This window comes from Simochromis diagramma, unplaced genomic scaffold (genome assembly GCF_900408965.1).
Source record: "Simochromis diagramma unplaced genomic scaffold, fSimDia1.1 OVJJ01000343.1, whole genome shotgun sequence".
In the NCBI taxonomy this organism is placed as follows: Eukaryota; Metazoa; Chordata; class Actinopteri; order Cichliformes; family Cichlidae; genus Simochromis; species Simochromis diagramma.
In genome coordinates this window covers 4,669,361-4,695,853 of record NW_024386831.1, presented here as the reverse complement: position 1 = coordinate 4,695,853, position 26,493 = coordinate 4,669,361, and the positions used below count along the sequence as shown (strand labels likewise).

At 40.1% G+C, this 26,493-nt stretch overlaps 2 protein-coding genes across 3 annotated transcripts; both read left to right on the top strand.

The window, feature by feature from the left end:
* The first annotated feature begins 8,962 nt into the window (after positions 1 to 8,962).
* On the top strand, positions 8,963 to 20,028 carry LOC120730955 (protein FAM171B-like). Of its 2 annotated transcripts, XM_040027594.1 has the most exons (8): positions 8,964 to 9,275; positions 14,365 to 14,598; positions 15,205 to 15,297; positions 15,389 to 15,547; positions 16,981 to 17,151; positions 17,265 to 17,381; positions 17,585 to 17,705; positions 18,779 to 20,028. In XM_040027594.1, exons 1-8 carry the CDS (start codon positions 9,095 to 9,097, stop codon positions 19,656 to 19,658), a joined length of 1,956 nt encoding a protein of 651 aa, XP_039883528.1. In that variant the 5' UTR covers positions 8,964 to 9,094; the 3' UTR covers positions 19,659 to 20,028. The 2 variants fall into 2 exon arrangements, with proteins under 2 accessions (XP_039883531.1, XP_039883528.1); XM_040027597.1 differs by lacking the exon at positions 15,205 to 15,297 and having other exon boundaries at positions 8,963 to 9,275.
* A 2,173-nt stretch (positions 20,029 to 22,201) lies between these two features.
* Positions 22,202 to 26,172, top strand: si:dkey-10c21.1. Its single transcript, XM_040027598.1, has 6 exons — positions 22,202 to 22,318; positions 22,928 to 23,198; positions 23,307 to 23,444; positions 23,873 to 24,004; positions 24,133 to 24,164; positions 25,462 to 26,172. The coding sequence occupies exons 1-6, from the start codon at positions 22,295 to 22,297 to the stop codon at positions 25,735 to 25,737; spliced, it is 873 nt and encodes a 290-aa protein (XP_039883532.1). The 5' UTR covers positions 22,202 to 22,294; the 3' UTR covers positions 25,738 to 26,172.
* The last annotated feature ends 321 nt before the right edge of the window (positions 26,173 to 26,493 follow it).

Sequence of the window (26,493 nt, the reverse complement as noted above, 5' to 3'; positions counted from 1 at the left end):
TTATGTTCTATTCATTATGTTTGATATTGTTGAATAATAATAATATATATATATTTAATAATAATAATAGTGTTGGATTTATATAGCACTTTTCAAAGCACCCAAAGCGCTTTACAATGCCACTATTCATTCACTCTCACATTCACACACTGGTGGAGGCAAGCTACGGTTGTAGCCACAGCTGCCCTGGGGCAGACTGACAGAAGCTGGTCTTGATGAGGTCCAGGTATTTCCAATACAGGGAGGCGTGGGCCCAGGGCGTGAACCCACCATGAGTTCCGCCCCGGCAAAACAGGAGAGAGAGAGAGAAACAAAGAGAGAGAAAGAGAGCAAGAGATAGGAGCATAATGATCACTGCCTCGCTGATCCCCCAGGCTGTGACAATTTACCTTCTACCCCACCCAGAAGGATGTTTTCATTTAACATTAAACCCAGATCTAAAGTACTCCAAACTACAGCAGGTGTCTCCAGGACCACACTTTGAAGTACTCACACATTCACTCACAGGGTGAAAACATTAAAAGGCTGGTAATTAACCCTGGAATTGCAATGCTCAGCTTAGGGTGCAGAAAGAGGAACTAGGCTTGTTGTTACACTGTCAGTGTGAATAACACTAATATAATGTGCAGTGTGGTGGCTCAGTATTAATTAAACACGGGGGCTCCTATGACAACAAAAACACGTGTCTTTGAGATATTTTAAATAATTATTCTTCAAAACTCTTCAGCAGGTAACAGCAAACGGGTGGCGGTACAAGAAGTCGCACAGATGTTGAGGAAATGAATCAAACTAGAACACTTTTTATCACAAACATGATCTTATTTTGAGGATTCTTGAGGATGCTTTGGATTGGCCTTTCTTATACTTTTTGAATCCATGAGTCCACTAGGGTCTCCTTGGATCCGAGTGACTTGACGTTCCGGCTGGACATCTGTATCCCTGCCTGCTTTTTGTGACCGCGTGAATTTCTCTCGTGAGAATTTACATTTTAATCTACCAGTTATACAGTTAGGGATAACAGGAATGACTACTCTGCCTCGTGTCTCCAGCTGTCCGTGTCCTTGCCACAACAGAATATCATCAAGGTTTTAATCTTTGGATTCAGGTGGTTTCAGTCCTATTGCCACAGGTGAGTAAAACCAAGCCCCTGTCAATGCAGTCTACCTTTACAAACTTTGAGTGTGGTGAGAATATTTGAGAATTTGATGTGGATCTGTGAGAGGATGACACTTTTGCAGTCAGTGTTTTAATTTTTGTCCTCCCTCCTGGATATTTTGCGATCAGCTGTAAAGCCTTGATATGTTCTGGATGAGGTTACACGTGTAATTGGTGCATTGTAATGTAAACTTTCTGAGGATGAGTCTGCACGATCACAAAAAACAGGCAGGCACACGGACCTCTGCACTGACCCTTTGTGCTCACCTTCTGATGATGAATTTAAGCTCTGTTAGAAATACGTCTCTTCACTGAGCTGAGTGGGGTGAGATCTACCGATTTACTGTGATACTCCTTGGTAATGCTAAAAAATATTGCCTCAGCCTTGAACTTTGCAAGTAAGCTAAGCCTGCTTGCTAGAGATGTGTCAGATCCCCACGTGTCTTGACGATGTTAGGGTACAGTTAAGCCCAGCCTGATAACAAAACAGTATCGTGGATTTGCTGAACTTGTTTCAGAGACCAGTCAAGTTCAATTAGTTTTACCTGTGGAGATCCAAGAGTGTTTTGTTCACAGCTGTAAACATGTAGCCAGGCTCTAGTGGCCAATGCAGGAACTGCAATGTTTGGCAAACCTGCTGTTGTCATCAAGTGAATATTCAACACCTGCTTTTTATTATTGTGATTTAAAGCACCTATTGGAATTTGTAAAAAGAGACCTTGACTTGTGTCGCTGCTCATCCAACATTCCTGACCAGAAATACAAACATGCAAAAAAAACAAATAAAAAATGCACAAAAAAAGACGTATGTGAAGATAAACCTTGGCAGAGGTAAGAGATATTTGAACACCCAGGTCTTGGTTGGTTAAAGATTAAATCCAGCATGCTGGAAAACAGACCTTGAATTCTTCTTGAAGGCTTTATGGAAATGAGGCAGCTGTCCTTGACGATGCAATTGGATGAGAGTCTACAAACTCCTCTCAGGAAGTCAGCTGCAGCAGCTTGCTGCAGCGTCACACCAGTCTGAAGCATCGCAGCTGATGCTCAACACGCCAGCTCTATAAATCATTCAGGACACATATCTACTCTAAACCCTGTTATTTCTGTTTTATATATGTCAGTATTCAGCGCTGATGTAAATGAGCTTTTTGTGCGAAAACATCAATTAATGTTCTGTTCTTGTCCTCATCTTTTCTCCTAATCTCCAAATCCACTTCATTTCAGAGACCAAACAATGAAAGGCTCAGCACCCACCCCTGCTGAGAAAAAAGTTGTTTAACAAGCAATCAACAAACATTTTAATCAACAAAAGCCTTAGGGGATGAGTTTCATGTCTCACGATGGATAAATCATAACACTTTGGATTGCACTGAAAGCCGATGTAAAGGGATGTTCGCACAGAGAATACCCAACGAGCTGCAGGGTCGATGTGTCCAGCTTGTGCTATGCTCCTTAAATGAGACTCATTCAATATACATTAACTCAGTTAACCTGGAATTTCTTGCAAAAAACATAGCATGCACAGTGTAACTTCATTTACCCCAAATATTTCAGTCTATCCTGCACTAGGCCCATAAAATATAAATCTACCCACAGATTAAGTAAGTAAAGAGACAGGCCTCCCTCCTCGTCTCACCTTTCGGCCCTGAAGCAGACGTACCTTTCTTAAATCTGCTGTTGGGGGGAGGGTTAAAAAGTCTTGTCACGTTCTCTTGTTACAGAGCAGGAGTTGCTGATGGTTACTGCTAAAGGAGCTCACTCTTCCATGTTCAGTAACACCACTTCCTTGGTGGTTTAATTGCAGTTTGAGGAAAATTTTCCTTTATGCACGTCCACAGTGTGAAATGGAGTTCAGGATGTCAAGTCAGAGAGGGCTAACAAACACTTCTGTGGGCCATCACCACGGGGCTAAATTTCACCACTGGCATGGTGAAATATTGCCTTGTGGGCAAGACTGAGTTCTGATATAGTGCTTATGTAATACAGAAGGGCATTTTAATGCCTTTATTAGTTCCAGAGAGATATCCAGAAATGAGGGTGAAAGACATTGATCAGACATATCCCGGGCATGTTGAAGGTCAGAGTTAGTTGTAAGCCACAGCGATGCCATTTCCCAGAAATGGGAGGAAAATGGCTTTAAGGAAAAACAAAAAGGTACTTGATCATTTTCACAGGCCAGTGCTAAGGCAATCTTTTCATAGTTGTACTGAAGTGTGACAATGCCAGATGTGGTTTGTCACTATCAGCTGGTATTTCACCGCAAGATCACAAAATGGTTTTAGTGATATTTAAGTAACCTAAGAAATATGCTTACGAGCTCATATATGAGGGTGCCCATGCTGTGTCAGCCACAGGTTTGTGAAATCCCATTTTGAAGCCTCGACTTTAGCTCTGTGCTCATCACCATCGTAATTTTTGAGTCTAGCAATCGTCATATTTGAATGGGAGGATGGAGTGCTATTTCGGAAATGCCAACAAGGATGGGACAATAAAATACTTGAGTTTCATTCCTCAAAACGGGACCAAGATCTAGGACTGGCTGTGCCACAGAGAGAATAAAACCAAGTTTTCACAGCAATCTATACAGTCCTGTTAAAGCTTTATATAACTCCCATTTTTCTTTATATAGTAAAACGGGGGCATGGCAGAGTACAAATGATATGTAGATTGTATGTATACTGAAGAAGCCCTGTGGTTCAGAATCGGATTTACTAATATATGCATGGTGGTAAAAACTAAAACACAGGGGAAAAAACACTCCATCGCATCATCTTTGGGATAGTGCCGAGAAATTAGACTACTTCATTATTACTGCTGAAGGTTTGTCATGGGGTGTAGTTCATTTTTCACATGACTGCATAGAGTCCTGTCAAAACTTTTTTCATATGACTGTATTTGTCATAAAAAATGTATTAAAATGCATTTTAAAAATGTGTCAAAAGATACCAGCATCATAAGCATGGATTAAATAAGCATGGATGGAAACGCTGCAAGCCACAGCTGCCTGTGTTAGCATCACCAGCCAAACACTGCAGGACTTGATTCAGATGAAAGACAATATTAAGAGATATACAAAGGATACAGAGAAACAATGACCATTACCTGTAGGCTAGAACAGATTAGCCCACGGGTATCTGGGCATTGGTTCTCCAGGTCCAACTCTGTTGTCAGAAGGAAACACTCTTTACGGACCAATGGTATTACTTCAATATGTGTTTTGATGTTGGTGGTAAAAAGCCCCTTCTACACTTTAGTTATCAAACCATTCAGTGGCCTCATGTGCTTGTATCGGCATCATCACCCTGGCAGTTGACAGTGTTGATGAAACGCTTCATCAGTTGTCTCTGTATGACAGTTTTTAACATCGAGCCCACTCTCATTAATATTCACATGTCAACATGTATTTCTTTTTGGCACGCAAGTAAAGATTAGAAATCAGAGAAACTTCTAATGTTCTCAAAATGTATCCCTGTAATTGACATGAAATTGTCCAAACTCAATCTTAGGCTTCTTACTTTTTGACTTAAATTAAATAAAAATCCAGTTAGTTTTACAAAAGCAGATGTGGAGTTTGGAAAGCTCTGAAAACTCCCGTGAAGACCTAGAAAGTCTGTTTCGACAGAGCCCCGATGTAACGTCCTGCAATGTCTCCTCTGGAGTAGCGCGATCAGCGTTCTTCTTTGCCATTGTTTTAAAACTTCCTTTTAAGTCTTTATTATCTTGCAATAATATTCCACGGCATGTCAGCAGACCCCAAAAGCCATGCTGATGTTGTCAGTATTAATGGCAAGTCATGCACCTCCAGGCAAGGGCTTATTCACTGCGTGACACGCTGTCTATCACTTTGTCATTTTTCCTGTCTTACACACTCACGTCAGTGTGTTGCCTCTGGTCCAGCCTCGGTATTTTGAAAGAGAGCACAGCTGCAAAGCCCTACATTTAATCCGCTCCACCCGCTGGTGTCGCCACCCAGCACGCTTTTTTTTTTTTTTCTTCAAAATGACAGCGAACAATTAACGGGAAATTAGTCACCAAAGCTCAAAGTACTTAAAGATCCACCACTTGTGATATTGGTAAAACTACATATATATATATATATATATATATATATATATATATATATATATACTCTTCAGCCCACCAGACCTGTTAATTGTTACTGGCAAGAAATTGAAATTGTAGCTTCACATCAGTGTAAGAAGATAAATATATAATTTTTGCAAAATATTGCAAGTACACTTGACTACAGATACATCTCAGGTGAAAATACTGACCGCAAACCACCAAAAACAAAAGAATAATTACACATCCTTTTGATTTATGCCAGAATTGTTTCATAATTTAACCCCACAAATCCAAAGGGACCTTAATTAAATCCCCTTTTTTCAGTTTTTCTTTGACAGTAAAAGCTTGTTGTATAAAGCAAAGTTTTTATTTAAGCTAGAATCCGAGTCTGTTCCCCGAGTGCTACAATACCTCATACAGCACACAATGTCAAATGTTGCTGCAGCTCGAGGAGGTGGTGGTGTGGATAACACCTGCTTTTGTGCTGAGGCGTTTAAAGACCACATGAGTTTAAACTCGAGTGCTTTTAAAGTATTGTAGTGGTTCTTTTATTTATGTTATTTATTTAGATTCTTCTTTTTTTGGATATATGAGGTAAATGGTCTGGTACATGTATAGCCACAGCTTTTTCATTCATTCAATCACACACACATTCATACAGCATACACCCAAGCACTTTTTCTAACATTCACACACACTCTGATAAATGCATCGGGGGCAACTCAGGGTTCAGACATGCAGACTGGAGGAGATCGATCCACTGACCTTCCCACTGGTAGATGACCCACTCTACTGCCTGATCCAAAGCCTCCACCTGCACCCTCGATGCTTTTCAGTGTTTCTGTGGAGAACAGTTAGAAGGTTTATTTGGCAATGACACACCATGACCAAGACTCCTGTGGTGATTAATCAAATCCAGCCAGTGTTCACCTTCAGGGTGTTTCTCTTTTTTCCGACTTCACTGTCGTGTCCTAGAATTTTGGAAATTCAAAATGATGAGAAACTGAGCCAAGTGCACCTGGGAGAGGATCTGCAAAGTGAGAAGCTGTCCTTCAGTTGAATTCAATTCAGTTTCATTTACATAGTGCCAACAAAAATAGTCACCTGAAGGAGTAATAAATATATTTGTATTATGATATATATAGACATTTACTGTAATAAGCTGTTTATGGTGATTACAGTACATTTGGAACAAAACAGCTGGAACTCTTACACTTCAGTATTTACATTTCATGCACAACAACACTGTTTTTACAGTAAGAAACTTATTGTAGATTACAGTAAAGACACTGTCAAACCTACAAATCTAGCTACATTACTGTAATTGCCTTCAGTCAACACTGATTAAGGCTGATATTGTACATTATTAATATTAGTGTTATAAAATATTAGTTTATTTCTCAGGCAATGAGTAGTTAAGCTTAGTTTGATAAAAACAAATTTAAACAGACGTGTTTCTTCCTTTATCAAAAGAAACTAATAAACTGCAGCATTGTGTGCAGAAAGACAAAAGAGAGAAGCTATCTGAGCTCCGATAAGATTAATAGAAGAAAGCAGTCAGGGATGGAGCAGAGCGCTGGCACAGATTTCCAGGGTGAAAGCTAGCAGATTTCCAAAACAGTCCCCGTAGATGCAGCTATTTATGTGGAGAAATGAACCATTACTGTATCTAATTTGTGGCAAATTGATCCTGGAGACTAGGGCTGTCATCCATCCTCGTGCTTGTGTGTTTAGACGCCGATTTATACTTTGTCAGAGGGGAATAGAGCTGGGAGGACAAATGTGTCAGCTCACTGCCTCGCTCAGGCTCCTGTCACAGAAGAGCTATGATGGTGAAGAAAGCAGCTGGGGAAGGATTCACTCATATTTTGGCAACAGGAAGCTCCGCAGGCAGACATAAGTGAGGAAACCAACCTTCAGGTGACATAATGAAGTGAAGCAGGGCATGACTTGTACCTTATTTAATCTCTCGATATTGTTAGCGAGTACAAGAAAGGAAAAAACAACAAAAAAAAAGCGAATAAAAACGTAATTATGGTCTGGAATAAAACGACTGCCAGGGTGAAGTGAATAACACCGATCATCCGATTACAATGCAGCGTTCTGCTGGGAAACCTTGACAAGCCAAGCACACCCCGACAGCAGTGGTCTCCCCCCAGCTGCACATGAACTCAGAACATAAAGATTTGGACAATTCAGTGAGGAAGCTGAAGTCCACACTGAAAGTAAAGAAAAATAACAAAACTTGTAAATGTGCAGAAAACAAATGGAAAATCAACCACAGTTTACCTAATTAGAAACCTGCGGAGCCTATACTACCACAGTGTTGTCATGCTGACCTTTCCAGCCCCATAATTTCACATTTCAAACTTTAAAACACATAGAAAAAAGACTGAAAACTTTATCTTTTACCCCCTTCACGCACAGTGGCCTTTGGCCCACAGCTTTGCCTCTGTACTCGGGAACAAATACAGATGAAGAGTGCAGCGTGGTCGAATTTTGAATCACTGATTAAAATATTGCTGTAAAAGTAGAAAGAGAAAATTTTAAAAGAGGCCGGAGGCAGAATTAATGTTTAATGAAGGCTTTTAATAGACATGCAAATTTCCACAAATGTATAAATAACCATTAAATAAAGACATCTAGAACTACAACTGAGATTTGAATCATTGCTGCTGCTATCAGCACTGCTCACACTGCAGCTACAACTTCATTTAGAAGTAACCGCCTTCAGGGTCAGAGGTTAAACTGCTGTTGTCAAGATAGTCTTTTGAACTGGCAACTCAAACGGAAACGTGAAGTGTCACTTCGTTAATTGACATTGCATTATCCCCATCTAGTGGTAAAAACCACATGATGCAAGTGTTTGCACATCAAATTAAAACACCATCCAGCACACGATCAAACACGTGATGACCCTGCTGCTGAGGACTAACTTTGACTCTAATGTAAAGCTACAATAGAAGGAAGGTTGCAAAACTTAAGTATGATGTGATGAAACTCAAATATGGTTCTCTCCATCTCTCAAACATCAATATAGTCCTCATTTTTTTTTAACATAAATCATTTGCTTCTAAAACATAATCAAATATCTTTTTTATAACATCATTTAGACATTGGTCTGTGCTAATTAAGCTCATCTGTCAGTGCAAATCAACGCATTTTGTCCATTTCATGTTTTTAGTTTTTATGTCTTGTTGAAATTTTTTACATAAGGTTAAAAAATAGTACTTGCACTAACAGCAATAATGCTAGCAATATTAGTAATGATGACATCACATGCATAAAAGAAAAGTTTGAAAAGTGCATCAGAATAAAAAGAAATATAAATAAATAAATAAATGAATAAATAAAAGAGATAAAAAAACATTTTGCAGTGCTTATAGAATTAATACAGTCAGCGTAAAAGTTAAATAAAACAAATAAAAACTATTTTATTTATTTTATTAAACTCTTACTATTATTGTTAATTCAAAAAACAATATGCTTTGTTTTATAATATTTAGAAATATCTAGGGTTAATAATGTGCTTTATATTAAATAAATAAATAAATAAATAAATAAATAAATAAATAAATAATGATAAAAATAATAATTTTCAAAAACCCTTGGAAAAAAATAATGTCAGTCAAAGTTTATAAGAACTGATTTGCAAAAAAATAAAAATGTAATAAAAAAACTGAATTAAACCCATTAAATTAGATGGATGGATGGAGCGGCTCTCGGTGGAAGGGGGCGGAGTTTCCTGCGCTGTTTGAAGGGTGGCTCACAGAAAAGTAGTTGTGATGGCAGCGGAGTGAGCATCTTTGTTCTTGTGTACTTTGTAGATGAAACCTGGACTTGTGGTGAGTAAAAACGAGGCTCTTTGAAAGTCATGCGCCTGCTGTTTTGCGTGTCTCTGCTGTGCTCGCTGGTTTTATGCGGCCGTGGAAGGGCTGAGTTCACTCCGGCTGCGGGACACCCTCTGCATGCCGATGATGGGAACTTTTCAAACCACGATCCCAGGAAACAAGAGCCCTTTCAACTCCAACAGCAAGCGCTGGAGCCCAGGCCAGGTCGGTGTAACGTCGATTTAAAGTTTACACTCTGTCCTCTGTTAAATGTTTGAGGAGCAAATGAATTGCATTACATCCTGAGACCATAATCGGCGTTTTTAACAGTTCTTTTTATATATTTATGCTCCATCTTTCTTCCCCAAAAGGCTGCAAGTACCATATTATAGACTAAGAAAGCTTTATTGAGCCGGCTTAGACCATCTGTATGAGGATTTTCTCACAAATCTGCAGATCTGCTCATGAGCAATAAGTGATGTTGGATCTTCCTGCTGCCAACTCATGAGTAAGGTGTCTCCATCTGTCTCCTTTTAGCGCATCGCCACCACCAGGCACACATTTGATCATTTCGCGTGCACATTATTTACAACATCATGACAGTATTAACATATTAAAGTGTTCTGGGATTTGGCCAAAAAGCATGTCAAACACATGCTTGGAATACAGCTCAGACAGCTCTCGATATCAGCTCAGTCTAGATTATAATTCCATGCAAATCATCTGCTGGCGCTACAGCAGGCTCATTCTTCTTTTTAACTTCTTCAATTTGTCTCCAGCTGAGCTGTTTTAATTCACGACATTTAAGGCAGAATCTCATTCGGAAGCTCGTCTGTTCTTCTCCCTCGCTCGCAGACACGCTTGAGCTTTTCGTGACAGACTTTCTGCTTCCAGAGGAGCTGAAAGAGGGATTTGTGACCTCGCTCTTATCAACTGATTTCATGACTTATTCATGCTGATGTAGGAGTGCATTACCATCACATGATCCCCCGGTCTGTGTTGTTGACTACAACACTTGGAAATGTACCCAAGCATGCTGTCGTCTCTGGCCATCCCTCCCCCCGTCTGCAGGCCTGCAGCTGAGTCCTGACAAAACCACGTTCTCTTAGCTTCCCTGTCCCTTCAGTTCCAAGTAAACTCTCAGGGGGAACAAATGCCCACTTTCCACGTGAGTTAAAAACAAAACACCCCCCCACCCCCACCCCCACAAATACAGATGGCCTCTTCACCCACACTGAGATTAACGTCTTCATTGTTGTTCCCTTCAGAACGAGCAGATCGGCAGACTTAACGATTTAATCATTCGGCCTCTGGGAACGTTGTAATTATTTGACAAACATGACCATTTTAGGACATCAGCCCCTACTTCACTAACCAACCCCCAACCTCCAATGTGATTTTTTTTAATGTCTTAAACCTTTCTTCGGTTTGATATTGCTGACTTGTGCTTGTTGTACCCCACATATTAAAAAGGTTTAATTGTGTTGTCGTCCATCAGTGGAATATGTGGCCTAATTCCAACACATACAGACAAATGTGGGGGAGGGGGGGGGCACAAGAGATAAGTCCCCGTGGGACCATCTGTCTGGTCTGAAAACTGACCAGTCAACATGTTTGCGTTCCTTCCTGTGGATCTCTGATTGTTGTTGTCATGTCTGATAAAAAGAAAAAGGTGATAATGTGGTGATGCGTGTCAGCATTTAGCCACAGACAGAGTTTTCAGTCATTATTGCCCACTTTAATATTTCACTTCAAATCTGCACATATTTATAAAGTAAAGCTCTGTGGAATTCTTTATTACTTTTCCGCGGAGGATGATAACACCATTCCAGCCACATTGTACACACAATATGGAATCCATTTCTCATCTGCACTCACTGACCTCAGACGGCCCACTTCATAAACCTGGTTCAGTTCGCCAAATGGGGAGATTATAGTAATCTGGCACGAAGCACCTCCACTACAGATTTAGTGACCCCCTTCTGTTATGCTTGGCCACTAAGGCGGAACACACATGAAGCGGAGGCTGCCTCTCCCAACACAAGCCTCCTCGTGTCCATCTGCACTGGTGTAAGTATCTTGGTGGGTTGAGGATAAAACAGCCAAATGGACATGTTTGTTTCTCATTGTGGCTGAAAATAAGGAGCTCCGGGCATTTGTCTGCCTCTGATCAAAGAGAATTGTTCGGGGCAGTGATATGGCTTGATGTGGTTATCTGGCTTTGGCACTTGGTGAAACACTGGGAAAGCTGGTCGCATAAAGCTTCATGAGTTTGCAGTAAACCTTTGGCATCTCCTTTGGAAGCAGGATTATAAGCAATCAAAGCAGCAGCGATTTCATCCGCTGCTGCTGTCAGAGTGGTTTTGTCACCATTAGAGAAAGATGCTTATGGCATTACATCGCTGCTGTGGCAGTAAGCAACACTTAGCCATTAATAAAAAGTGTTATGAAGGCATTTTCATGAGCTCATGGTGAAAAATAACTACAGAACTGATGATGATCCAGCTGTTGAGATTTACGGCTCCCCAGACTCACTTTCCCGGCTACGCCAGAGGTGCAGCTCAGTTGACAGTGTTTATTACAGTGCATAAGGTGAAGGAAGCTAATGTAGCTCTTACCACAGTGTTGCATCTGTACACAGTAAGCTCTTTGCATGGAGCATTTTCCTTTTCAGCGGCTTTATTATATTTGATATGGGTCACTGGGCTCAGATGTTTACAGCTATTCTGTGCAATCATTCGTTTGATTTCTTTTTCTTCAGTAAATATGTGCTGCTTTATCCTCGTGCTTTGTAAGCTACCATGACAGAAAGATGGATCCACAGAGTTTTTTTTACTTCATTGAACCACTGCTTGTGTTTGGACTGCTGAACTTGGCTGTGGAAAAAGTCACAATTTAAAGATGCATTAATTGATTTTTTTGCCACTTAGCAAAATACGATATGAGCATTAGCACCTAGCTACCTTTTTACACGCTCAACTCTGATATTCATCTGAAAGGCTGAGGTACCTGTCACGTGTTACTCCAACTCCTATAGAAAAAATAGTGTGTCTTACTGTAGGTAAAGAAATTGCTAATATAAAAATGTTACTCTGAACTTTGTTAATTGTCCACATTTTCCTGCAAGAAAAATCACCAAGCTTCTTTCAAAATGATTAACTTATACAAATGCAGTAGTTTAAAATTGAAATTTATTTATTAGTGGCTGCACTTATAGACACATGACATGGTTTTTTCTGTACCCACCATCAGAAAGATATTTAAAGTGCATGACCACACTGCAGCCCAGACCATAGACTGTATATAAAAGATGGCTGTAGCTTCCCAGTCTCAAATGCAAAGTCCATTCCATTTTCCAGCGGGGGGAAGATGGTAAAAAGACAAGAATCTGAGTGCCTTGGGCTGTTTTGATCTGTGCCATCAGTGCACACTTCACTGGGAAAATCATCAAGTTCATTTTGAGAGTCATGGCCCCCCATTAGGATAAAAAAAAAAAGGATTACTAAGCAATTGATGTCTGTGTAAGTAACAAATAGCTTCAGAAGCCACAATAGTGACAGCAAAAATGCTGAATTTGAGTCTTGACAGAAGGACTTTTACCAGGACTAACCAATGGACCACATCATTTGGGCGCATGCACACACAGCGACCGGCAGTGAATGAGAGCCTGGCGTCAGAGTCACCTTAATTAAAGGTCAGAAAATAGAGCAAGTGCAATCATATAAATATCTTGGCACCATAATCAATGAAAAACTGAACTTTGATCAGAACTGCAAATCAGTTGGTAAAAAGGGTCACCAGCACCTTTACTGCCTCAGGAAACTTGCTCATTTCCACATTGACCAAAAAAATTGAACTTTGTTTTATCATTCTGTTATTGAGTCTGTTTTATCCTTTTGTTTGGTGGCATGGTTCGGTCAGACCTCTGTCACTCACTGAATCAGATAGTGAGATGGTCCAGTCACCTGATAGGTGAGCCACAGTCTTGTTTAGCGATGACTTTATCAATCCTTAAAAATGGTTCCCATCCTCTACAGGGTGAATTTCAGCTTCTTTCCTCAGGACGGAGGTTTCTATTTCCAAGATGCAGGACTAAGCGTTATAAAAACAGCTTTGTCCCTGTAGCTGTTACTGAATTAAATAAGAACTGTTTTTGTTTTTGATTCGAAACGTTAAATTACTATGTATGTGCTACAGTGAGGTTTATATTTATTAGGTATTTGTGTTTTTGAAGGGATGCCACATGCTATCATTTTTTTCCGTAAAGCAAATTTAACTTACCCATGGGTATGAATAAAGTTACCTCACCTTACCTAGGTGCCTAAATATATATTTTGTATGCATTCACTGTAGAAGACAGAATTGACAAGGAGATACGTTGGCATAAAACGAAAGCAGCCGGGAGCCATGAATCGTTTTCTTCACCAGGGTGGGCGGGGCTTTATCAAGCACTGTCTCTCTAAACACGACCTTGTATGCAAGGCTACGTATTGAGGATTTAAAACAAAAATAAACAGCTAAAAGAGGCTAAAATACTCTAATCTAATCGTGTTATGGATTTAATCCAATGCTTAAATAAATATTTTGATTAGTGTAGCTTAATGCATCGGCTTCATCCTTTAGTCAGTGATTCTTGTTTGGCTGTGATGGATTACTGAGTATTTTGTATTGTTATGCGACACATTGCCCTTTAGAAGTCTCCATTAACCTTTTTATTGGGCCTCGGTGTTCAGTGTGAAAGTGGCTAATTGAGTAAGGTGCCTAAATGGGATTCTGTGGCTGCTGCTTGAAACATTTAATGATTAGGAGACTCTCACGAGAATTACAGTATTGAAAATATGTACCCTAGGCAGCTGTCTGCATGCTGATGTGGCAAAATGTTGCTGTGACTGCATGCTTTGCTGGACTAATTGCCCACTTTCAACATTAGCATTTGTGTCCCCATCTCTGCAGTCCACTGGGATTAATTGATTGATGCCCTCGAGGGATTCCGTAAACTAATTTTCTTGTTGTTTTGTCAATAATGTCTCGTCCAGGTTAATTAGCACTGCAGCCACCTCTGTTCTGCTGAAATATTAAAGCTCAGTATTTGAAGCTTTTAATGTTCATGGAGCTTAAAATGATACATTTTGTTCAGAGAACATCAGAAACTTGCTCGTTCAGGGGTTGCAGTGATGCACTCTTACATATTTTTACCTCCTCATCATAACTTGTATAAACTTGCAGATGTGAAGTGTCACATTTGTCAGAGCTGCAGCCATGACTATGCTCCCATCATTTTGTGAACCTGCAGTTATCGGTTTTCTTTCCCCAGGTTCTACCTTCAGCTTGAAGGTCCAGGTGAATGATGTGCTGAGTCGTCAGTACCTGAGCCAGGCAGTGGTGGAGGTCTACGTCAACTACACCAAGACCAAAACAGCTCTTTCTGGGGAGGATGGTGGGGTCTTGCTTCACATACCTTACCACACTGGGATGCTTCTCACAGTTGTTGCCTGCCGTGACGGCTACATTTGCACACTGCTGCCTTGTAAAACCGACAAAATGCCAAGTATGTCATCTGTTCAGGGTGTTTGCACATTGTGTGGATGTTTTTTTTTCCCATGCTAGCTCTCATTTTGAAATTTAGCTCAGCTCAAACTATTTATTCTTTGGTTATAGCTGAATGTCACATGTTTACACCAGCACTGCAGAGAGAGAAGAGAATTGTGGGGTTTTTATTTCATCATGAAAAGCAACCAGGGAAAACACTTTGATTCATGCGCACTTCTTTTCGAACATTCTCTGTTTGTGCAGGGCCAAACGTTCCTCCACCTTTCTTGCATTTGACACCTAATTAGCTTTTCCTGGCTGCTGCAATCTGATTATCTGACCCACATCTGGAGTGTTTGCTTCTTTTGCTTTGCTTCCACATTCAATGCTACATTTTTTCTTTTAACTAAAGCTTTGAATTGAAACCTCTTTAAACCTGAGCTATTGTTGCTGTAAGCCTCTTCCAGAAAAAGGCTTTTCCCTTTGCTTGTATCATTTGAGGGGACAGTATTAGCATTGAAGAATAAAAAAACCCCACACTGGCATCTAGTGGAAGAAAAGTAAACCATAGTGTGCTAATGCTAATTTGGGTTCTTTCCTCCTTTTCTCTTTGTCACTACTGTAGTATTTTCATCAGTGACATTATCACTTCAGGGTGTGAATCAAGGGAACATCTGGCTTTTTGAGGATTCTGTCCTGATCACTGGAAGAACATCTGGTACTGTATAAGCTGTTAAAGTCACTGATGCTCCTGTTCTCTGTAATTGGGAAATGTAATGTCCTTACAAATGTTTTGTATCATTTTGCAGATGCTTCATCCCAGCCTGTGGTCAGTTTTCCTAAAACCCTGCTGAACCTGACACACAGTAGTAATATCACCTCTGTTAAAGCCTTCCTGACCATTCCCAGGCTGACGTCAGAGCAGGGGGGCTTCCTGGCCACTCGAGGCATCATGAGCAGTAAATCTGGTATTTAGATGTATTTTTTGTTCTGCAAAAGCATGAATAGTATAGTCAGAGTTACCAGGTGTCTCACAGGTGCAATGCATTCATTACTTTTTTCCTTTATACTTCATAATGTCTGCATTTGGGGGCAGCGAAGTGATGCAGTGGTTGCTTCACAGCAAAAAGGTCCTGGGTTTAAACCCAGCAGTGGCTGGAGTCTCGTTGTGGAGTGTGCATGTTCTTTGGAGGTACTTGGGCTTCCTCCCATGAGGTTAGGTTCATTCTAAACCGACCATAGGTGTTTTTGAGCCAGCTCTCTGTGGTAAATGGACTGCTTCTTTTACAGTACTTTTCTACCATGCTTGAGCACTCAAAGCACTTTATACTATGAGTCTCATTCATAGGAGCACATTTTTCTATGCCTAAGTGCTTTCTATCTAACATTCACACACATTCACACTCTGAAACCCATCAGGAACAACTCAAGGTTCAGTATCTTTCCAAAGAATACTTTGGCATTCATACTGGAGCAACAGTAGACACCGAGGTGCACCATACGTTTTGCCCCGTGACAGCTGGGAGAAGCTCCAGCCCTCCCTTTGACCCCTGGATGGACATTTCGTTGATTCATTTAAAAAGTTATGCTATGACCTACGCTATGACCACCAGTGTGTAAAATTGTCACCACAAAGCCACAAGCTATGCATATTTTGACAGAATATCATGGAAATGAAACAGAAAATGAAATGCAGCTCCAACAAAGGCCGGGAAACTACTTTTAACTGGGTGAAGTCGGCAGGAGACGATTGATCGAGTTTCCTTGAGAGTTATTTTTTTAATTTCGTGTTGTGGAAAAAGTGATGTGAAGTGACACATTACTACACATGGCAGCCTCAAAAGAAACGTGTGATCTAAAAGACGTCGGATGCTGATCTGTGGATGCACTCCCACTGAAACCCACAGATGATTAGCAGACAGACAGAACGACAGCTGAAATGAAAGTAACAGCGTGAAGACAAGTACTGGGGCACAAAAAGGGAATACATGAGTACAAGAAGAGCCGCACAAGAACATGAAAACAAACTTTCTACTTGTCACATATATTTTTTTGAGGGAGTTGTTGAAATTGCCTTAAAACGGAATTTGTTTTCCTTCACATGATGAACTTTGGCGCCATCTTGTGGTTCTAAAGACATAAATACACGTGAAATTTTGGCTTGAAGCAGTTAAGGCCTTAGGAATTACACAGTTACATCAGTTTTGAATGGGTAACAATTATTTATAAGTTCTACACAGATTTAAGCAGTACTAAACTACAATACCAAAGCTGTATTACACTAAAGTATTATTACATGAACCTTTTATTCAAGAAAAGAAAAACAAAGCTGTCGGAGCTAAATTTGCCCAGGGCACATAATAACCTGCTCTTCTCTTACACATTTATTAATGTCCTCTAGGATATGTCAGTGTGGAGTTAAGCCCGGTGGCAGCTGTCAGCGTGCAGCTTTTCTCAGGAGACACGGAGTTACATGTGACTGGGCCTGTGCAGATGAACCTCAACATTCCCGACAGCTTTGGACTTCAGTCTTCGAGTGTTATTCCAGCCTGGTTCTTTAACCAGACCACTGGTGAGTAGAAATCATAATCACACACATACTAATGCCCCACTCATCTGATAAGTCATTAACATAAGTGCGAGAAAAGAGGATATAAGTGTAAAAGGGTTGCTGGGTCTCTTCAGGGGCATGGATGAGAAAAGGATTAGGAAAGGTGACATCAGTAGATGGAAGTCTTGTGTGGACTTTCACAGCTCCTCATCTCGGCTACTGGATCGCAGCACCTGTGTCATCTAACAGAGGTAAAAGTCACTTTTAGCAGTACAGACTTTCAGATATTTTCTGCACTGGAATAATTAATAAAATTGGATTTTATCATTGTATTAATTTCATTATTCACAACCTTGGAAGGCAGCGACTAATATTACATATTATTACATATTTGATCATATTTTATGTTTTCTATTCTGGACTCTCTAAAAGTCCTCCTTCTGATCTTCTTCAGGTTTCTTTGAACTTGCCATTCCCATTGACTTCATCATACGGCATTCCTTTTTCCTGATGGTTCTCTTTGGAGGGACACTCGTTATTATCATCTCTCTTCTGGTTGGGTTATGTTATTGCAGGTAAAAAGAAAAGAGAAAAAATACTTTTATACTAAACTACACCAGATCCAACTACAACATTAGAGCCACCTGCCATATACTGTGTAGGAGCCACCTGCGCCAACACATCAGCTCTGACCTACTGAGATGTGGACCTGAAACCTGTGGCGAAGTCCTTTAATGCCTAGTATCAGGATGTTTGCAGTGGGTCATTTGGGTCCTGCAGGTTTTCATGTGGGAACTCTGTGGATCAGAGTTGCTCTGGGTCAATGCTTTGTGCTCTTCGATGGGATTTTGCAATGTAGCAGAATCCTTTAGTCCTTTATTTTCACAATAGGGAGATCTAAGACAGGGTTGGGCAACTCCAACAATATCACCCTGGGTCAATACACCTGAATCAAATGACTAGTTCATTACCAGGCCTCTGGAGAACTTTGAGACATGTTGAGGAGTTAATTTAGCCATTTGAATCAGTTGTGTTGGATCAAGGATACATCTAAAACCTGCAGCACATCAACCCTTGAGGCCTGGAGTTCTGACAAAGTATCCCAGTTTGGCCCACTGAGCTGCTTTACTTTTGTTAAATGACGAAGGAGTGAAAATGGCTGGAAGGTTAAAATATTTTTAGACTTAGACAAACTCCCTGAATCATAAAGATATGAACAATAGTTTACTTACAGCAACTCTGCTGTCATGTCATGCACATTGCAATTATCTGATCATTGTGACCAGAACAAAAACCTTCACACAAAGGCTCACTAATTCAAAAATGCTGTCCAATCTCTAACTTTCAGTATAACCATGTCCTATATGGGCTATCACTTAAAAGTCACAATATACTTTTAAGTGAATATTTCACTGAAAATCCTCTATCAAATATTCATACTGTGGTCATGTAGCATCACCCAGTTCTGCATAATACAGGTAATGACACGTGTATCATAAACCTTTGCCCTTTACACACTTGCTGGGCTCAATAGGACTATCAGGGACGAGCTGTTGATAGTTTTCTGTGGCGTATTCCTTTAAAGAATCAAAAATTAATCTTAAATTTACCCAAATAATCATTTACTAATGTCCTGGTTTACCTGCAGGTGTTCCTCTGGTGAAACTAAAGCAGCAAAGATCCTACCAGTGACGACAAAAGACCAAAATACTTCGACATGTGATGATGATCTCTTTGAAGGGAAAGCTTCTCATTCACAGGACCAGCAACCTGAAGAAAAGAGGGACAGTAGACACAATGCTTCTTTCATAGCCAACACCAGTGCTGTGGCCATTATGCTGGAGAATGATCTGAACACGGACCTGAACGATTTGACGTGTTCACACAAGACTTCAGAACAAAGAGTTTCTGTATCTCTGACAGATAATTTGTTTTTCTACAACCAGCCTGTTGCAATTCTTCACACTCCAGCTTTCTTCCATTTAGAGGAGCAACCAGAGCAGGCCCAGTGGAGCAAGTCAGCCACCCTGCCCCGTGCAGGGGCTTCAAATGGTGCTGCCACAGAGCCTTTGAGTAAAGAAAACTTCACCCAGACACAGACAAAAGGTCCGCCTGAGACCCAGAACCAGGCAGCAGAAACTGAAGACAAGCTTGGAGCTTCAGGTGGCTCCCAGACAGCAACCTCCACCAACACATCCAGGCTCCCAGAGTCAGTGTCAGTGCCCGGGACGTTACATAAAATCTTGGACAGCAGGCACTCTGTGCACGGACAATCCAATATCTCCTCACTTCAGCCTCCTCGGGCCTGGTTTGTCTCACTGGAGGGCAAGCCTGCAGCTGAGATCCATTACGCTGTGTCAGAGCAACAGAGGAGACGGAGACCAGTCGAGAGTCGAGAGACCAGTTTAGACTCTGGGGTGGACATGAGTGAACTGAACCAGACGTCTGGCAGGAGGGCGGTAACGCTGGAGCGAAACGCTACTTTTGTCAAAAGCGCATCGAGCAGTAAACATAAGTCTGCACAGTGACTCATCTCTAACAGCCTTATTACCCATATCGCTCCAAGTTTGTTAATGAACAGCATCACGTTTGTATCACAGGGGAATTATGTATGTTATTCATGAGATTCAGTGCATTTCTGCCATAAGACCTCATAATGTCTGCATTTCAGCTACTGTACATCTAGAAGAGTCCACATTTCACAACAGAGCGTATGGACTTGGTGATCGTTCGCTGTGGATGTAACAATACATGTGCTTTTAACAGCTTCTAACATGTGTATGCACTCAAAGACTAATGTATAATATTATAGTAAGATGTTGTATATTCATTTATTTTGTGTTACATATTTCTGTTTTCATGTAAATTGCTAATGTGATATAAAATACCGGAACCTGGTGATGTTTAAAAGATTTTGTTTGTTTATCAGAGGGAAAAATCAGAGGGAGAAGTCGTGTAAATCCACATGTTTGTTTCTGTGTTAATGCAGGAAAAATACATGCATCCATTTTTTTCTACTTATTCAAGTCACAGTGGGAGGTGGGGTAAACCCGGGACAGGTCACTAATCAGTCTCAGCACTAACACGGAGACAGACAAACATTCACATTCTCAGCCTGTTCAGGATCACCAGTGGACCAAACCCCATGCAGGTGTTTGGACTGTGGGAGGAACCCATGTACCAAAAAGACAAGCCAGAGCTCTCACAGACAGGCTCCAGGCTGGATTCAGTCTTGTTGCTGGGAAGCAACAGTGCTAGCTAACACCTCGATAATAGCCAGTACTGTCACAACCTGGCAACTTTGAGCCATGACAAAAGGTGAACACTCCTTTAGGGTATGCATGTGTGTGGAGATGTGAGTGTTGTAAATACAGTGAATTACAAATAGCAATAGAAAAACAAGTGGAACACAGGGTGTGAGGGCAAACAGGTCCATGTGAAGCAGGAAGGAAGAAGAAAGGGCCAATACAGAGCCCAGATATTGCCTTTTGGCTCAAGCCACTAAAGCCCTGAAACACACGAAAGAAAGGTTTAAAGTAAGGGTGGTCATAATATGTTTGATTTAAAATTACAGACCTGAAAACAGCTAAACTGCTAAAACAGAAACAGAAAAACAAGTTAAAACATTTTGCCTTTGCCTTTCATCACTCTCTCTATTCTAAAAATGCTGAGTTATAGATATAATTCAGAACATATACATTCAGAATTTTGAGCCAATTGTTAGAAACCATCACTGGCTGACGTCCCAAGGAGCCAGACTTTCGTGTTATTTTTCCTTTTTTTTGGACATTGGCTGCGTTTTCACTCATTTTCAATCCAGTCTCATACATCCGACCATTCTCAGATGATGTTTTAGGCTGCTAAACTAGGAATCAAGATAAAAATAAGGTCCTGAGATGCATCTGTCCTTTCAGTTGTTCCATCTGCTTTTCACTAAAACCTCATCAGAAATGGTCGCAGTGGAAGGAGCCATTCTTAAGGAGAAAAGGCTGAGGTATGTAATTTTACACAAGAACTATTCTGAAAATTAGTCCAACAAGTTTTATGTTGTGATGTTTGTTTTAGTTCAAAGTGCCAACTTATACGGAGAGGAGAGAGGTACAACAGTGAGTATCTACAACTATAAAACACCTTAATATCACCTACATGGACCTCAACACTATTGAAGCAGTGTGGGGTCATCTTGCAGGAGGACAGAACAGAAGGCAGAAAAATGCTTGCTGCACCTACTTCCCATTTTCTTAGCAACGTATAAAGAAAGAGAAGGTGGCTCAACACTGCACATATTTGCAACAAGGAGCAACAATGCACACCGAGAGAAGGGATCAGACTCATGAAGCTCACCTTTGTAACCCGCCATGTACCTGACATAAGGTAGAATCTACATTTAAGAAACAGGGAGTTAGAAAGAGGCAGCGTGATTGGTACATTTCATAATTCACATAAGCAGCTGAGGTCTGATAGGATTCGATACCAGTCTGAGCAACAGAGACCTTGACCACAGTTGTAACCCACCAGTTAGTCTGCTGATTCTAATCTCACCTTAAAAGAAGAGAAACCTCAAAACAACAAAAACGAGTAATTAACACTACGCAATAAATCAATCAATAGCCAAACACAGCACAATCTGATTCTTGGATTATTTTGCAAAATGTAAAATTAGAATAAAACTGGACTTTCGGAAAGCACCTTAACAAAGCCAGCCTCACTCTGAGCAGCTGATCAGAGTCAGCTCAGTCAGTTCTGAGTATGCTCAGCCGGAGTTAAGCACATTTATGACATTTTTTTAAACTCCAAAAACAGCATGTGGTCACATCATCAACAAGGCCATTCTGATGAAGCAGGCTGTTTATTTTCTCAAGATTTCTAAGTTGTGTTCAGTTTGATTTCATAAAGTAGTCTGAACCTAAACTGTCTCACATCTTATTTACAATGGGGAAAACTAAAGATGGGCCAGCTGGGATCCTAACTGGGCATGTGAGTATGCTGCCTGTGTGTTACCAGCATTATACTGTAGTTTGCATGCCTGTCGATGTGTTTGCATGCCACATCAACAGAATCAGGAAGTAACGAAACTTTTTTTATTTCACAGAACGACAACCACAAGAAGCCCTGGCCCTTCCCTTTCCTGCTAAACTTTAATCGCTCGCTTTAGAGTCAAGTCATGACTGAATTTCTGTCAACAAAGGTAAGCAGCATCTATTTGCCATGAAATGTAGTCCATGTAATTCTACCAGTGATATTATTTCGACTTGATATGCATTAAGAAACATCGGTTTTATTTTAGCCTATACATACTACTCTGTAAAGGCTCTGTAAATAGTTTGCATGTACAGGGGCGTAAGCGGCTTGGTCCTTTACGCACATAAAATTACGCAATCTATTGCCATGTAATCTATTCCATATGTGGCACATATTTTAAGAGAAGTCCTTAAAGGCACCATTATAGCAGAAGAAGCTTCTTCCCAGCATGGTACCAGAATCTTTACTTGTGAGGTTTTGAGTTTATTCATTTAGTACCTAATCGGGCAGAGCACGTGACCCTTGATATTACGCTAACCCAGTAAAACACTTTCGATTCCGTTTGAATGGTTTTCATTTTACGCCAAAGATAAAACCGTTCAAAGTTCGGAAATAGTAACACCGCTAAAAAAAAAAAAAAAAGCTCACTATGTATGATGCACGCAGACCCACATCCGGACAAACAAGTCTGAGTCTCTCACACGAACTGCGTTAAAGTCTGTGTCATGCTCAAGAAAAACGTTGAATTCCACAAAGTATGTCTGCACTATTTCAGGCCACGGACAAACTAAACTCACAGCTCAACAGACTGTGCGTATGGCTTTCGAGTGACCCTGAGTACATCCTGGAGCACTGCGGGGATATCCTATCCGTGAATGAATATAAAAAGGTAATAAAGCAAAGCAGTGGTTCAGAGCAGATGAGAGAACTCTTGGAAATAATCATTCAAAAAGGAGAAGATACCTGTCAGAACTTTATTGACACTCTGAGGAAGCACCAAGGACACTTCCCACAACTGAAGCAGTTTTTCGTCACTGAAGCTGAAGGTGTGTGAAAGTCCTGTGTGGTCTGGGCCGAAAATGAGCCTCGGCCTGTGAGATTACCACCAAAGGAAAGCTGAGATTACATTATTCATATATATGTCTATTTTATAGTTCCAGGTTCATCCACTCCAAGCATGTTTGCTGATGGTAGCAGTGTTGTGTCCTGCAGAGAAATTACAAACACAACTGCAAAAAACATTTCAATTAACATTCAAACAGTAAGCCAGCCGGCAGACAGCAGTTTGTCTGGTAAGAGGTTTTTTATATTTTTTTCTATGTGGAATCATATAAGGGAAACCATTAAATGCACTCATTAGCACTTTATATTAGGTACACCTTTTCAACTGCTTGTCAATACAAACATCTACTCAGCCAGTCACATGGCAGCATCTCAGTGCATTAAGGCAAGTAGACATGTTCAAGACAAGCTGCTGAAGCTCAAACCAAGCATCAGGATGGGGAAAAAAACGATTTGAGTGAATTTGAAGTTAATTTGGTTTGGTAGTAGTTCATTATTATACAAGCAGTGAAACAGCTATTTTGCTGTATTTCAGTTGAGTCAGTAGCTATTTTCAAACATATTTCAAGTTTGTTTTCAGTTTGAGTCTTTTTATATAGATTTTATTACAACAAGCTGGAAATTAATTTTTTCTTCTTATTTTTTCTGCTTCTTACAGGAAATATTAAACCCCAAGCAGATCTCACTGCAAGTGGCGGCGGTGTTATATGTGCTGATAAAATATCAGGTGTCCATGTTGATGAGTGTATAAATTTCTCAGTGAGTGTGAATGCACCACAAGAAAACACAGGTAATATTTTGACCTTAAATGTGTAATTATTGTTGTTGCTTTTTGTTAGTCTGTAATTCATAAATCAAATTATGCAAGATTAAAAAAAGACTTTTGGAAAGTAAGTAATTCCTGATGGTTTTTCTCAGGTATGGTAGAGGACACACAGCCACCTCCTGAGGTACAGTACGAGAATAGTGTTACTGGCAAGAACACACATAGAGGTGTTCACTGACACAAGATGGTATTGATGGTTTTGGGATAAGTCAGTTGAAGTTAAAGTTATGCTTCCTACACAAACAGGGGAAAAAAACTGATATCCTACAGTTTTAGTAAATATTGCACATAGTAGGTCTTACCTCAAATGAACAATTGTAATATTTTCTTAGTTGGCCAATGATCTGGCACACAATCACTTGTGAGGTCAAAGTGTATTTTTTGTTTTTAGAATTTGTTACCTTATGCAGCTCTTTCTCCTAAATGTGCCATGGTACTGGCATGGTTATAGGGCATGGTTTATTCTTCCTGAGAAGACTGATTTGCCCTCCTCAGTGTATCATTGTAAACATAATAAAAATTTGAATGTTCATTTTTGTCATTTCATTCTAAAAGGTAAATTCGACCGATATAACATGTAAAGTGAAACATTCAAGCTTTTTGTGATAATTTTAGGTCAAAGCTCATTAAGAATCCCAAATTAGAGCATCTGAAATGATTAGAATAGTGTCTAAAGTCAGTCAAAAAAGGATTTGTTACAAAAGAGTGCATTTATCCACTCGGTACATGGTTGGAGCTGCTTCAAAATAAGTGGCTCAGTGCAGGGTGACATTTAGCTCAGCTGAGTGTTCCCAAAGCCTGGTAGTGACCTTCGCAGTTCTCTGTTGATTTGGGTGTTTCTCAACATCCCAAAGATGAGGTGCAGGTGTGGCGAGTTGGCTGGCCAGTCGAGCACAATAGTATCACGGTTGGCAAGTCATTTAATAGGAGTTGTGGCACTGTGGTCAGGTGCCAAGTCCTGCTGAAAAACGAAATTGTCATTTCCATAAAGCTTGTCAGCAGGTGGAAGCATGCTCTAAAATCTCCTGGGAGAGGACTGTTTTGACTTTTGATTTAACACAACAACATGGTGGAACACCTTCTGTATTCAGCAAGTGAATATATAGAGCTTTTGATAAATTTTATAAATAACATTTCCATAATAAAAACAGTGAAAACAGTTAATCACACAGGTGAAGTTGTTTTTTCTGGACTGAAGTTTTGTGAATTAAGCCTCCTCACTTGGACTTTTCAGTCTTTCAGTATTTTGCTGGAAAAATATTTTCCTTTAAATGTAATTAATAATGTAGTTTGGCATGGACAAAAGAGGAATACATGGCACCAGTGAAAAAAAGAAAAAAATCAAGAATTTATACAAATGCCTAGAAAAAAAAAATACATTTACTTCAGACTAATCAACAATACACTGTCATCTTTTTCAGGGTCCTGCTGTGAGAAAGATCAAGGAGCACAAGGTGGAACTCATTAACTGCCTGATGGGGGATGTCTTTATTCTGCAGTGTGTGCATGCCAAAGGAATCCTCTCTCCCAGACAATATGGAAATCTGAAGCACTCCTCTAACCCAGAACAAACTGTTACCAACCTGATAGATCTTCTGATGAGTAAAGGTGAAGAGACCTGCGATCAGTTTCTCCAGATTCTTAAAGATCCTGAAGTTGATGCAACGTATCCACAACTGAAAAACATTATAAAGTAACTGAGATCAGAACATATGTAATTTTCTTTTAGCTAGGATGAAATTAAATAATAGTAAAGGGAATTTAATTTTTTGAGCAGTGTATATACACACTTGCACATTCCCACAATTTTGATGTAACTGTGTGAGATATACCCTTCTGCTTTTCAAAACAGGGCACTGAAGTAAAGACTATCCTCAGAGTTTCATACTAAATCTTAAGGAATTAAAAATGAAGCATGTGAAATGATTTTGTCTTGGTAGTTTGTAGATGATACACTGAGATTGGTTGTATACGTGTTATAGCTATGTATGGGCACCAGGTGACAGCATGAAATATGTTTATATTGTTAGTAGAGTTTTAACTACTACTGAAGAGAACACAGATGTTACAGCACACATGAAGTTTCACAAAAGTTGAGTGTTTAATGGAATAAAATGAAACTACTTCTCACACTGCTTTTTAAACATTTTTCTTTCAGTAATAATAAAACTATGTTGCTGTAGTTTCAGTACATAGCATTTCAAACCATTTAAAAGTATCCTACTAATATCCAGGTTTTCCATTAATAATTGCTGAGCTCTAATTTAATAGCAGAATACATGTTGGTTATTCTGACTGTACTTTCCGTCCCCGTTGAAACAGTAATCCATCACTACAAGTTTTCCCCTCTTGTGTAATGTTGTATTCTGCTATAGTGGAGACTCTTCATAATCTACCCCAGGGCCTCCTCCCAGTAGGACATGCACGGCGAGAACACTTTACCCAGGAAGCTC

Coding starts and splice junctions, on each gene's coding strand:
- LOC120730955 (XM_040027594.1), top strand. CDS start 9,095: ATGCGCCTGCTGTTTTGCGTGTCTCTGCTGTGCTCGCTGGTTTTATGC. Junction 9,276..14,364: donor AGCGCTGGAGCCCAGGCCAG/GTCGGTGTAACG, acceptor TTCTTTCCCCAG/GTTCTACCTTCAGCTTGAAG. Junction 14,599..15,204: donor TAAAACCGACAAAATGCCAA/GTATGTCATCTG, acceptor TCACTACTGTAG/TATTTTCATCAGTGACATTA.
- si:dkey-10c21.1 (XM_040027598.1), top strand. CDS start 22,295: ATGACTGAATTTCTGTCAACAAAG. Junction 23,199..23,306: donor TTTCGTCACTGAAGCTGAAG/GTGTGTGAAAGT, acceptor TCTATTTTATAG/TTCCAGGTTCATCCACTCCA. Junction 24,165..25,461: donor ACACACAGCCACCTCCTGAG/GTACAGTACGAG, acceptor CATCTTTTTCAG/GGTCCTGCTGTGAGAAAGAT.